The following is a 14,231-nucleotide window of genomic DNA, read 5'->3' as shown; positions in this document are numbered from 1 at the left end:
CCTGATGTTGGGAAAGATGGAGGGCACAAGGAGAAGGGGACAACAGAGGACGAGATGGTTGGACAGTGTTCTTGAAGCAACCAGTATGAGTTTGACCAAACTGCAGGAGGCAATGGAAGACAGGAGTGCCTGGCGTGCTCTGGTCCATGGGGTCACGAAGAGTTGGACACGACTAAATCAACAACAACAACAGATACATTGCTGCCATGCTGGTGGAACATTGTATGCAATGTGTGCTCAGCTGGGGTGTGGTGTGGTGGGAGAGAAAACACACAATTGGATTATACAAAAACTGCAGGAAAATGATAGACAATGCCCACCCCACCCCTATTTATAAGAAGTGGATGTAAAAGGAGCAGGAAGGAAGAATAAAAGAAACTGACAGGGACAGGGAAGGTACAAGTACAGTGTGAAAGGAGAAGTGGAGAAGAAATGTCAGGAGATGAGTAAAAATACTTTGAGAAGCACAAGGAAGGAAAATTTGCAATAAAAAACCCTTTGAGGAAATTGTGCCTAGAATTGTGCTGACCTTTAAAGCCCTAAATAGCCTTGGTCCTGTATACCTGAAGGAGCGTCTCCACCCCCATCGTTCTGCCTGGACACTGAGGTCCAGCGCTGAGGGCCTTTGGTGGTTCCCTTGCTGCGAGAAGCCAAGTTACAGGGAACCAGCCAGAGGGCCTTCTCGGTAGTGGCGCCCGCCCTGTGGAACACCTTCCTTCAGATGTCAAAGAGAAGAACAATTACCAGACTTTTAGAAGACATCTGAAAGTAGCCCTGTTTAGGGAAACTTATAATGTTTAACAGACCACTGAATTTTAATATTTTGTTGGAAGCCGCCCAGAGTGGCTGGGGAAACCCAGCCAGATGGGCGTATAAATTATTATTATTATTATTATTATTATTATAGAATGAGGAGGCCAAGGACCCAGCTATACAGCTGCAAATATAACGTTTTAAGTGCATTATATTATTAAAGTGCATTATATTAAGTGCAATACTCCAACTAATCAGAATCCTACTGTTTATTAATTTCTAGGGTTTGGTGTGTGTGTGTGTCCCAAATCTATAACAATACTGACGTTCTTAAAGATCTGTTGTAATGATTCATGAGTATGTGAAGTGCTTTGAACCTGTATAGACGTTTACAACCTACGGTATATAAGATATATCATAAACTTCATATTTATTCTACCTCAGTGGGTTAATGAAATGCAAGATTCTCTGTGTGTGCATGTGTGTTGGAGGAATCTGAGGAAAGCAATGCATGTGGTGGAAATCAGACTTTTTGTTCCGAAGTAGAATTTACCTTGACTGCAAAAGAGTGAATGTTTCCAGGCTGACTCACGCTTAATATTTGCTTCTGCATTAAAGATAGTACTAAATGGACTGTGAACAAAATGACAGGGCATAATTTCTGTCTGGCTGTGGCCTGGAATTAAATTCTAGCTTGGAGCAGTTGGGGGCGGAGAGAGAGAGACTGTGATGGCATTCATGGCTATCATATTGTTGCAACTGGAGTCAGAGTCACGGCTGCATGTTTCTCAGACAGAGAGAAGTATGTGCCCCCGGGCTCACCAAGCATCCCGTGTGTGTGTGTGTGTGTGTGTGTGTAATGCTATATATCTTGAATGGTGTGGAAGATGACCAAGAGGGTCCGTCTGAATGTCTTCCAGGACGAAAGAAGATCTTCTGTGAGCTCAAGTCTGACAGAAGTCATGTGGTCTGTCTAACGTAACCGTCTGGGAGACGAAAAAAAGAAAGTGAGATGGCTAGGGTTTCTGCTGCAAAATAGGCCAAACCAACACTAATAATGGGACATGGGTGGCACTGTGGTCTAAACCGCAGAGCCTAGGGCTTGCCCATCAGAAGGTCAGTGGTTTGAATCCCCACGATGGGGTGAGCTCCCGTTGTTCAGTCCCTGCTCCTGCCAACCTAGCAGTTCAAAAGCGCATCAGTGCAAGTAGATAAATAGGTACCGCTCCAGCGGGAAGGTAAACAGCGTTTCCGTGCACTGCTCTGGTTTCAGTGTTCTGTTGTGCCAGAAGCAGCTTAGTCATGCTGGCCACATGTCTGCGGACAAACGCCGGCTCCCTCAGCCAGTAAAGTGAGATGAGCGTTGCAACCCCAGAGTTGTCCACGTCTGGACTTAATGGTCAGGGGTCTCTTTACCTTTACCTTACACTAATAATATATATATCTATATATATGATGTATAACCTTGCTCTAATGAAGCAATGAAGCAGCATAACTCACAGACCTCACTCCTGAATTTTATAGACTAGACAGACGAGGAGTGGGTACCGCTAAATATGTGAGAAAAGCAATGGTAAGATCAGAAAGGCTGACACTTCTATGGAAGCCATTTCCGAAGGTAAAAACAGATATTAGGCCATGTTTTCTTATCGGGGCAATTTTCATAGCTGAGCTATTCACCACAGGGATCAGCCTGACCACCAGCTTAATGGAAGGCAGCTCAGCAGTCGGGGCCATCACTCTCCGCGATTCCCTGTTCCCACTCGCAGACAGCATTGACATCCATTGTGGAGGGGGAACCTTGCCCGATGGGATGACCACAACTCATGTGGCGCATTGGGCTTGATGCTACCACCTGAGAATTAGGAACAGTACCACTTGGAGTAGGGACGTGGGTGGCGCTGTGGGTCAAAGCACAGAGCCTAGTGCTTGCCGATTGGAAGGTTGGCGGTTTGAATCCCCGTGACGGGGTGAGCTCCCGTTGCTCGGTCCCTGCCCCTGCCAACCTAGCAGTTCGAAAGTGCACCAGTGCAAGTAGATAAATAGGTACGGCTCCAGCGGGAAGGTAAACGGTGTTTCCGTGCGCTGCTGTGGTTCGCCAGAAGCAGCTTAGTCATGCTGGCCACATGACCCGGAAGTTGTACGCCGGCTCCCTCGGCCAATAAAGCGAGATGAGCACCACAACTCCAGAGTGGCCACGACTGGACCTAGTGGTCTGGGGTCCCTTTACCTTTACCTTAGCCTGATGCTTAAAATGTTGAGGTACCGTATTTTTCGCCCCATATGACACATCTGACCATAAGACGCACCTAGTTTTCAGAGGAGGAAAACGGGGAAAAAATATTCTGAATCAAATGTTGTACTAAACTATTTAATAAACTACTGGTATACTGAGAGGGACAGGAGCTGTGTGTTTGTTTAGTGTGTGGGCTCAAGGAGCCAGCAGATCAGCTGAGACACTGGGGGATTTGCGTAATTTTTCCTCTCCCTCATCCCGTGCCCTCCCATCCCCAGCAGCCTTGCTATTTTACTTCCTGGTTTTCACTGCACTCGTGGCTCAGAGCTCGAGGTTGGGTTTTTTTTTGCTGCTGGTTGCTTAAATTTTATCCTTCCCGATAAATTTTTTTCATTGTTTTATCTTTTGGTAAACAGCTTTGAGGCAGTTTTCGCTCCCCTCCCCCAATCAAGCAGTGTATAAAATTATATTAGTATCAACATTCCCACTTCAGATAAATTCATGAGTGTAGGTAATTTTTCCAGAGCAAAAGGTGAGAGTATGCCAGCCCAAGGTCAGAGTATGCCAGCCTCATAATCCTACCAGATTTGGCTATCAGTCAATGAAGAAAACATTCGAACATTTGGAAAATTGAGCCACCCTCATGATAGGTCTGTATGAAAGAGCTGGCCTGCCTTCAAATGTTTCTTCATGGTCTCTTTAAATCAACACCAGACCCCATGTGCATCCTGACTACAGCAAAATATTTTTATTCTTTGATTGCAAAGAAACTAGATTCATGGAAATGGGTAATGTTTTGTCTCTGTGTTTGGAAACAAGTGGAAATATTTGTTCAGCACAGACAATGGGACGAGTAAGTTGATGCTTTCTTCTTTTCCCTCTGAACCCAGCCATCACCAGCATGGCTATTACGCAATGGCAACACTTCCAAAAGTTAATAATTTGGGACGGGACCTGAAGTGACCACAAAACGATGAGAACAGCAGAATTCTTCAGCTGCGGAAAGGTCGACTCTGCCAAGCCCTGACACTTGGAGTGGATGAGTCAGAGGTTTACATAGGAACAAATTCAGAATCTTGCTTCCAATAAATTACCTGTGACTGTGTCTGGATTAGCTGAGACTAAGTCAGAGTCTTTACCGTTAAGTCAATTTGAATGTCACAACACCTGCTGCTGCAGTAGTACCCAAAGACTTTCCCAAAGACATCCAGCAGGCAGCATTCTTCTGAATTTATCCAAAATACACACTGGGGCATGCAAGCTCTGCTAAGCTTGGCTTGGCTTGCAGATCAACAGACAGAGGCATGGTGGCGTTGAAAGAAATATTTGTTAAATATAAAGCAGAGGAAGCTGCAAAAGCAGAAATGACTTCTACTTAAAGATGTATGTTCCCTATCAGTTCTTTGGCTGGATTTTACCCTCCCCACAACAACTGTGGAAACATTTCATTGCCATGGTTGAACCAGCATAAAAAACAGATATTATATATAGTTTTTAGAATGTCCGTGTGGCAAAAGAGATACATGAGACTTCCAAGATATGGTCTTTAACTCTCACTACACTATAAAGTAGGGATGCGGGTGGCGCTGTGGGTTAAACCACAAAGCCTAGGGCTTGCCGATCAGAAGGTCGGCAGTTCAAATCCCCGCGATGGGGTGAGCTCCCGTTGCTCGGTCCCTGCTCCTGCCAACCTAGCAGTTCGAAAGCACCTCAAAGTGTAAGTAGATAAATAGGTACTGCTCTGGCAGGAAGGTAAACGGCGTTTCCGTGCGCTGCTCTGGTTCGCCAGAAGCGGCTTAGTCATGCTGGCCACATGACCCAGAAGCTGTACGCTGGCTCCCTTGGCCAATAAAGTTAGATGAGCGCCGCAACCCCAGAGTTGTCCACGTCTGGACCTAATGGTCAGGGGTCCCTTTACCTTTACCTTCACACTATAAAGTGGGATGAGTTTGATCAGAGCAGCTGCTTTAGAGAGAGGTCCATGGTAAGCTAAATTCTGCATTAAGGTTCGCTGGATTCTGCCACCTATGTGCATTATGCCGGGACCATATAACACCAGTCCTAAAGGATCTTCACTGGCTCTCAGTACGTTTCCAAGCACAATCCAAAGTGTTGGTGATGACCTTTAAAGCCCCCAAAGGCATCAGCCCAGTATACCTGAAGGAGTGTCTCCACCCCCATTGTTCTGCCCAGACACTGAGGTCCTCCTTCGAGGGTCTTCTGCTGGTTCCCTTACTGCGAGAAGTGAAGTTACAGGGAAACCAGGCAGAAGGCCTTCTCGGTAGTGGTGCCCTCCCTGTGGAACGCCTTCCTTCAGATGTCAAGGAGATAAAGAATTACACAACTTTTAGAAGGCATCTGAATGCAGCCCTGTATTGGGAAGTTCTTAATGTTTGATGTTTTAAGATATGCTGTAAGCTGCCCAGAGTGGCTGGGGAAACCTCAGGTTACATACGCTTCAGGTTACATACGCTTCAGGTTACAGACTCTGCTAACCCAGAAATAGTACCTCGGGTTAAGAACTTTGCTTCAGGATGAGAACAGAAATCGTGCTCTGGCGGCGTGGCGGCAGCAAGAGGCCCCATTAGCTAAAGTGGTGCTTCAGGTTAAGAACAGTTTCAGGTTAAGAATGGACCTCTGGAACGAATTAAGTACTTAACCTGAGGGACCACAGTAGTAGTAGTAGTAGTAGTAGTAGTAGTAGTAGTAATTCTTCTTCTTCTTCTTCTTCTTCTTCTTCTTCTTCTTCTTCTTCTTCTTCTTGTTTTGCATGATTTATTTTGGAATTTTCTCTGTAAGATTTATTCTGATTCTGTTGGTTATGGGGCAGGGCAAGTGTTGAAGTTCTGCTCTCTGGAAATTCTATTCAGTAACTCTTCCATCGCCCAACACTGCCCATTTACTTTCTAGAATTATATTTGCAACCATTAGTCCTTAGAGACCTGCTCCTCTTTTTATTGAATCCAGTTTGAGATCCTTGAAAAGTTAAATCCTGCAGCCAGTAACACAGGCTGTAGTTATTTCCCATTCAGTAGGAGGAGAAAAGCATAGGAAAGGATCACTAAGCCTTCCTATTCAAAAGGAAGAACTTCTGTAATACAGATAATATGAGAGACGTCCAACCAGTCTGAAGCAAAGTCATTCAGACACTCTCTAAATAATGTTGAGGATTGATGTAACATGTGGCCAGACTTGGAAGATTTATCTTGTTTTTGTTGTTGTTTTAATAAAGGAGATTTTCACATCCATTCTTGAAATGTTTGGCAAACTTAGTCATATATAATGCTCGCCACAATCTGTGCATTGGTCTAACGGGAGCTGCCAAGAGATCTCTATAAAATGTCATTGCTAGCCCACCATCTCAGTAAATGCTTCTTAAAGCATATGCATGTTTTTTTTTGCTGAGTCTGAAAACAGGTTTGAAAAACTCATGCCCAAATTTTCTTTTTTTAAAAAAAAAAAACTTATTGGCCGTGGGACTGCTAGCTGCAGACTGATTTAATAAATGCAGCAAGAAATGGATGCAATAAAAGTTTACAACGGACTGGACATCGGAAGCAGGATCTGAAATTACTTTTGAGACGAGACATTAAAGAAACAAATAATTTTTTTTATTAAACTTCAGATAACATAAATATTCAGATTTCCATTTGGAGTGACAGCACCAGAAAATCTTGAGGAAGCAACAATGCTGTAATTGCAGTTTACATTTTACGCAGGGCTGTGCACACTCCGCATTTCCAACAGGGAAAAATTCAGCACCAAAAAAAGTCAAACTCTGTGTTCTCCATCAATTTTGCAAACAATACAAACATGTGCATTTTTCCATATTTTGCAAAATTTATTCTGCTTTTGCAACTGAAGCCCTATCGCAGAAATGTTGTTGAGCAATTGCTCTGAAATCTGAGGCTTTGGCAAGCATTGCCCTCACACATTTAAGGCTGCAATCTTATATAAACTTACCTGGGCATAAGCCTCTTTGAGCTCATTAGAATTTGCTTTCAAGTCGACATACAAATGATTGCACTGCAATGTATCTTGGCAGCCACGAGAGCTAGAAACTTGTTTAATGAAATCAAAGATACTCTGGAATTGGCATTCCATGCTCAGTAACATATATATATATGCATTTCTGATCTGTGGAATTGCAGAATATACACAGCTCTGATGTCAGCATTCCGTGCAGCTTCTAAACTTGCAAAACATGTTCCAGTTGCCCTGAATAGTATTACATTGCAAAAAAGAAAAACATTTTCCTAGGCTTAATATGTTACTATGGCGCTGGAATCTAACATGGTAGTAGTACCTTATGTTTAAATGCAAACATAGTTTTGGTATAATCAGCCATTTAAGTAACACTGATGGCAGAACACTCTTTTTACACTTAGCAGTACAGCATAAAACAAGGACATTTAAATAAGATCGCTCATTTGAAAACAACAAATATAAAGGATCTTATTATCTGGCAAATGTCGAGGGAAAGGGCACCCCTGAGGCCTGTCCTTGCCTGCCCTCCCCCTCAGATTCTCTCATCCATTAAAAGCTACAGATCTAACTAAAGCAGTTTCAGGTTTATTTATTGGCCAAAGAGCCTCAAGTATGTTTCAACTGCTGTAATCAGTTACAGTCTTCATTTAAATAGGGCGTTTATAGATTTTGTCACTAGGGCACGAGGCACAAAGCTGCAGGTGAACAGCGACGCTCGCCTGGGAGTTCTCCTACACAAGGTCCCGTGGAGTTGGCCGGGAGCTGTGCAAGAACACTGGTAAAATGCAATAAATATCTTGGACGCAATCCAGTGCAAAGCTGTCTCCACACAATAAGCCCCGTGGAAACGCTTCTGGGCTCTTTGCACAGCCGCCACAGATTTTGGTGGGGTTCGTGCAAGAGAACTCCCTGGTAGATGGTGCCCAAAGGGGTGGTCAAAAGAACCAAAGTCCTCCCTTAGGACGGACTTCTCTGTTGCCGGCTTCAGATGTCCATGCTCCAGGCAACTCTTCGGTGTTGTCTCAAAAGAAGATGCCAGCGTCTAAAGGACCAATTCAAACGCAGAAAATGTCCCTGTTCATTAAAACCCCTTCCCTCCATTCGTCTTAAGAACAGGATGCTTACCCCAAAACCGTAGTGGGGTGGGGGGGGGGTCACTTCAGAATACAGTACTGAAAAATATCTGAGACACCTCACTCATCCAGGTAGCTATTGACTACATTTTGTGTCCAGGCTCATTGAATAATTAAAGTAGGCTTCAGAGCAAATTGAAGTCACTCTTGAGAATCATGTGTTCAGCAATCACAGTTCCGGGTCTGAAGGCGCAGCAAGGTTTGCACTCAAAAGCTACGCTTTTTGCCTGAGGAGCAAGTCTCCCTTACAAATTTGAGTTTACGCAAGACCTGCAGCATTGCTTCCCGTAGAAACTATGGTTACAAACACCGTGCTGGGGAACCAAGTGGCACCAGTTAAAGTAATCCTTACAGAAGGTATCTGAAACGAGAAGAGTCAAAAGAGAGAGAGAAGACTTTAGACAATATGGCACTACTAGTGGTTGAAAGAAACAGGGTGAACCCAGACATACACAGTGGTACCTTGGGTTACATACGCTTCAGGTTACATATGCTTCAGGTTACATACTCCGCTAACCCAGAAATATTACCTCAGGTTAAGAACTTTACTTCAGGATGAGAACAGAAATTGTGCTGCGGCGGCGCGGCAGCAGCAGGAGGCCCATTACCTAAAGTGGTGCTTCAGGTTAAGAACAGTTTCAGGTTAAGAACAGACCTCCAGAACGAATTAAGTTCTTAACCCGAGGTACCAATGTACAGTATATTATTGGTGGTGAGCCTGCTGTAAAGGACCCCTGACCATTAGGTCCAGTCATGGCCGACTCTGGGGTTGCGGCGCTCAACTCGCTTTATTGGCCGAGGGAGCTGGCATACAGCTTCCGGGTCATGTGGCCAGCATGACTAAGCTGCTTCTGGAAAACCAGAGCAGCGCACGGAAATGCCGTTTAACCTTCCCACTGGAGCGGTACCTATTTATCTACTTGCACTGCATGCTTTCGAACCACTAGGTTGGCAGGAGAACACAAGATTAGTGTGATTCTACAGCAGGGTGGCGCTGTGGGTTAAACCACAGAGCCTAGGACTTGCTGATCAGAAGGTCAGCGGTTCGAACCCTGGGACGGGGTGAGCTCCCGTTGCTCGGTCCCTGCTCCTGCCAACCTAGCAGTTTGAAAGCACGTCAAAGTGCAAGTAGATAAATAGGTACCGCTCCAGCGGGAAGGTTAATGGCTTTCTGTGCACTGCTCTGGTTTTGCCAGAAGTGGCTTAGGCATGCTGGCCACGTGACGGAAGCAGACAAACACCGGCTCCCTCGGCCTATAAAGCGAGATGAGAGCCGCAACCCCAGAATCGTTTGCGACTGGACTTGTCAGGGGTCCCTTTACCTTTAATCTTGTATTACTGTGACATGACATCATTTTCTTTCTTCTTCACAGCTGTGGCTCTGCACAGCACTGCATAGTTCAGAAATAGTGACATCACCACGTGCGCTGCCTTGCTCCCCTGCATGCACGCCATGGGGCATGCTGATGTGTCGTGTGAAAGCCCTGCAGCTTGCATGCATGACGTGTGCACACCCTGCAGCAAGCATGCACATCTGCTGCAGAACTTTGAGGGGCCCGGCCCCTTTATTGAAAATGTTCTGGGGGCCCTGACCTCCGGCCACCTTACTTGGCACACCTGGATATAACTAACCGACTTCTCCCCTCCCCCCCAAAGCATTTTTTTAAAATTTAAAAGATGTTTTTAACAATCGCCTTTCCTTTTTCTTTAAAAGGATGAGTGCAAATTTAATGGAGCAAACGTGCAAGTAAAATAAGGGGTAACAGTTTGCCTGAAGCAGCAAGATGAGGCTGAATCACCATTTGATTCATGGGATGGTACACTTGTAAAATAGGGACGCAGGTGGCGCTGTGGGTTAAACCACAGAGCCTAAGACCTGCTGATCAGAAGGTCGGCGGTTCGAATCCCTGGGACGGGGTGAGCTCCTGTTGCTCAGTCCCTGCTCCAGCCAACCTAGCAGTTCGAAAGCACGTCAAAGTGCAAGTAGATAAATAGGTACTGCTCCGGCGGGAAGGTAAACGGCGTTTCCGCACGCCTCTCTGGTTCACCAGAAGCGGCTTAGTCATGCTGGCCACATGACCTGGAAGCTGTACGCCGGCTCCCTCGGCCAATAAAGCGAGATGAGCGCTGCAACCCCAGAGTCGTCCACGACTGGAGCTAATGGTCAGGGGTCCCTTTACCTATACCTTACGTTCGTAAAATGGGTTGTGGAAGCAGAAGGAGGCTGGGTCCAAGCTGCGGGAAACCTAATTGCAGTGGGTCAGTGTTCACATGTGCTTTTATATGTAACCCCAGTGCGTTTTCTAAGTGTTCCAACTCATGACGCCACTGATGAAGAAAATGTCAATAAGACTGCTCACTTTTTGTAACGGGCGGCATTGTGGCCGGGCATCCAGGCTCTCACGGTCATCTCCCCTTGATGCTCCCCTTGCGCCAACCCCTGGGTGCGTTATGGCTGCGGGAGTTTTAAACTGTGGCGCGGCCAGGGGGCTTCCCTCTCTCGCCTCCTCACCAGATCTCCCAACCCACCCGCCCTCTTTCTCAGCTTTTGTTTTTATTTATTTTATTTTTTAATTTCAGTGCAAAATTACAACGAAAATTTTGTGAATATATAAATCTGGCAAGACTCACAGCATTCATAAGGGGACAATCGGACCAAAAATTATTAAAAGAATGGGGATGTGCTAAAGAGTATATGAAAAAACATTGTTCTGGAGTAAACATATCGGTATGTAATGAATGAAGCTTTGCAGGGTTAAAGAAAGAGAAAAATGGTATAAAAAGTATAAAGATAGAGGTAATCTACATTAGACACAACAACTTAGAAAGAGTAAAAATTTTGAGGTCTTAGAAAAAAGGAAGGAAGTCAATACGTGTATATGTATGTAATGATTATATTAGAATGATGATATGGCTTTATTTGTAGATGTGTTTTTTTGTTTTTGTTTTTTGTGTTCTTTTTTCTCTTCTGTTTTCTTTTCTTGTTTGTACTGTTTTATGTTGGATTCGATGTTTGTAATTTTTGTTGTAATTTTGCTCTTTTCCAGCTTTTGTATGACAAGACCTTGCTATGGACAAACGTCAGCCGCCTTACGGTTGGGGCTGGGTAGGAATTTTCCCACTTGGCAAATTGGCACCTGCCACTGGGTTTTCACCTACCTCGTAGCAATCACTGCAACTTTGTAAGGTTAAGCATTGGGTAAGACTTTGTTTAATGGAGATTAGGTTGTAGCTTCTGCCTGCCCCTCCCCGATAAGGGTATCCGGGGGTGCGGATCCTGTCCGAAGCCCGGATGTGGGCTAGGGCCATGTCACGACCCCAACTGGGACCTCTCGGGGTGCCCCTATATGATGTAAGTCATAGAGCTCCCTCTTTTGGTGGTTTACCCTTAGTTTGACTCCCTGTAGATGGGTGGGAGTCAAGATATAGTTTGGCTTCACCCAATGCCTAAGCCAAACCGCTCACATCTGTAACCAATAAAGTTGTGGCCTGTTTTAGCCCATAAACCTAAATACTTGCGTCTGTGTGTTTATTAATCAGTAGGGAACTGGGGGCCCTGGGGCCATGAGGCCTTGGCACCCAAGAAAGCTATGCTGAGAGCAGCGCCTCTCTTCAGCCAGAATGCCCCATTGCCTAGACTGCTGCAGCCAAACCTTTACAGGTGGAGACGCTGTTCTGACAGGGGCAAGTCCCACCTGAGAAAGCTTGGCTGATGGAGGTTTGGATGGCACAGATCAGCACTGTGCAAAGCTCTCCTTCTCAGGTGAGGCTGTTGTCCTAAGCAGGTTTGCCATCTTGCCAGAGAAGACTTGGCTGCAGGATGTAGGAAAGGTGTGGATTTGTCAGTCCCTCTGTGGGTTAAATCACAGAGCCTAGGACTTGCCAATCAGAAGGTTGGCGGTTCAAATCCCCGCGACGGGGTGAGCTCCCGTTGCTCGGTCCCTGCTCCTGCCAACCTAGCAGTTCGAAAGCACACCAAAGTGCAAGTAGATAAATAGGTACCGCTCCGGCGGGAAGGTAAACGGTGTTTCTGTGTGCTGCTCTGTTTCACCAGAAGCGGCTTAGTCATGTTGGGCACATGACCCAGAAGCTGTACACCGGCTCCCTTGGCCAATAAAGCGAGATGAGTGCCGCAACCCTAGAGTTGGCCATGACTGGACCTAATGGTCAGGGGTCCCCTTTACCTTTACCTTACAACCCCTTCACCTCAGTTGGTCTGTTCAGCGAGTCCAAACCTTAAATGCAAAAGTGGAAGTTGGGAAAAACAGCAACAAAAGAAACAGAATTTACCTTTCTTTTCAGGAAGAGGGCAGAAGTTGGTGTTACAGGCCTGCGAGGCGGCCGGCTTCTGGTGTAGCAGACATCCAGTGGCTGACCTCCCGTTGGCTAGACACTGAACTGACCTGACTTGCATGCCTCCTCCACAGGTTGTTGTGCACTGTAAGGGAAAGCGGAGTCCAACCGCACGTTTAATAGAATGCAAACCTTTTGAAAATGTCAATGTGTAAACAGAGTAGTAAAGACAAGAGCGTAATCGCTGCAAATTTTAGCAATGCTGCTCCAGTAAGAGATCTCTGCAGTATTCTAGATACCTGTTTACTTTGGATTATTACTGTCATATATGCAGTTAGGGCCTTTCACACGCTGCCCAATCCTATACCTGTTAATATAGACATAAAGCAAAGGGCATAGGGCTGAACGTTCAGCTGCTTTATCTGGTCCCTTGTGATGTATGTCCTCGTGGGGCTAACAGTTCCCACCATCCCTGAACCTGAAGGGCCAGAGCTACAGTTTGGAAATCACAGGGAACTCTGGGAAGGAGGGTTGACTGTTAAATCGTTCTGGGAATAGTAGCTCTGGGAGGGGAACAGGGGTCTCCTAACAACTCTCAGCCCCTGTAGCAAATTACAGCTCCCAGGTTTTTCTTGAGGGGGAAGCCATGGCTGTTTAAAGTGGAATAAGAGTGCTTTAAATGTATGCAAGGAACGTGTTGCCAAATCAAATGAAGATTCCCTCTTTTTAAAAAAACTATTAAAAAACCAAAAACGGGTTTTAATTGATTTGTCTAACTAACCAATGATCCCCAAAACACTTATTTGGGTGTAGATCATTGAGCTCAGTGGGGCTTAGGTTAAGATGAATAGGGTTTCAAGATCTGCAATAGTTCATAGTTTCCCCTAATGCCAATTTCCAGTCAGAACTTGGAAATTCATTCATCGGCCTCAAAAAGTGCAAGTTTCCCAGGAAGCTACAAGCTTTCCCTTCCATTTTCTCAGGAACACTATGGGCTTGTCCACATCTCTGTTTGCCCCACTGCTTTCCTCCAGGGAACCTGCTCTTTGGCACTGAATTGGAACAAACTGCAATTGGGTTTTCTGTGGATTGCTGTTTGTTCTGATTTAGTGCTAAAGAGTGAGTTTTCCAGAGGAAAGTGGCAGGGAAAAGGCAAAACCGCTCAGATGGTTTCAGCAAGTTATTTGCAGTTTCCAATCTTAAGTTTGGATCACTCTATTTCTGAATCAGTTTGTGATTCCCCCCTCCCCCCCAAAAAAGTATGTATGAAAAAATTGAACATAGTACATGTTCCTCAATACAGTGGTGCCTCGCAAGACGAAATTAATTCGTTCTGCGAGTTTTTTCGTCTTGCGAGTTTTTTTGTCTTGCGAAGCACGGTTTCCCAAAGTCTTCAAAATCACCAAAGTCTTCAAAAACCTCAAAAAAGGCTACCACACCGCGTGCTATGAGTTGCTCCTTGAAGTCACCCTGGGTATTAACAGTTTTAAGAAAAAGGAAACAAACTTGCAAGACGTTTTCATTTTTTTCGTCTTGCGAAGCAAGCCCATAGGGAAATTCGTCTTGCGAAGCAACTCAAAAAATGAAAAACTCTTTTGTCTTGTGAGTTTTTCGTCTTCCGAGGCATTCGTCTTGCAAGGTACCACTGTATATGCATTTTTGTCTAATGTATGCATTTTTCCAATTTTATTTAACACAATGCAATTTTATGTCATTTTCACTAATGTGCACATTTTTTGTGTGCACTTTCCCTTTAAAACTTTGTCTGAGGGGTATGGTCTGAAAGCACATGAGGGTACCACCTTCCTGATGGTGGTCAGTGCCTGGAT

At 45.2% G+C, this 14,231-nt stretch overlaps 1 protein-coding gene across 2 annotated transcripts in view; it reads right to left on the bottom strand.

The window, feature by feature from the left end:
• Positions 1-6,578: 6,578 nt before the first annotated feature.
• ADAMTS16 (ADAM metallopeptidase with thrombospondin type 1 motif 16) overlaps positions 6,579-14,231 on the bottom strand; it is an 86,256-nt gene continuing 78,603 nt past the window's right edge. For both annotated transcript variants that reach the window (XM_081014653.1, XM_081014654.1), the window contains 2 exons: positions 12,400-12,547; positions 6,579-8,470 (listed from right to left, as the gene is read on the bottom strand). In XM_081014653.1, coding sequence (XP_080870779.1) covers positions 8,355-8,470; positions 12,400-12,547 — 264 coding nt within the window. In that variant the 3' untranslated portion in view covers positions 6,579-8,354. The remainder of the gene's footprint in view (positions 8,471-12,399; positions 12,548-14,231) is intronic.

The sequence above is a fragment of the Podarcis pityusensis genome (genome assembly GCF_964106645.2).
Source record: "Podarcis pityusensis genome assembly, chromosome: 7".
In the NCBI taxonomy this organism is placed as follows: Eukaryota; Metazoa; Chordata; class Lepidosauria; order Squamata; family Lacertidae; genus Podarcis; species Podarcis pityusensis.
Note: the sequence above shows the minus strand (reverse complement) of the source record. Positions and strands in the feature narration are given on the sequence as shown.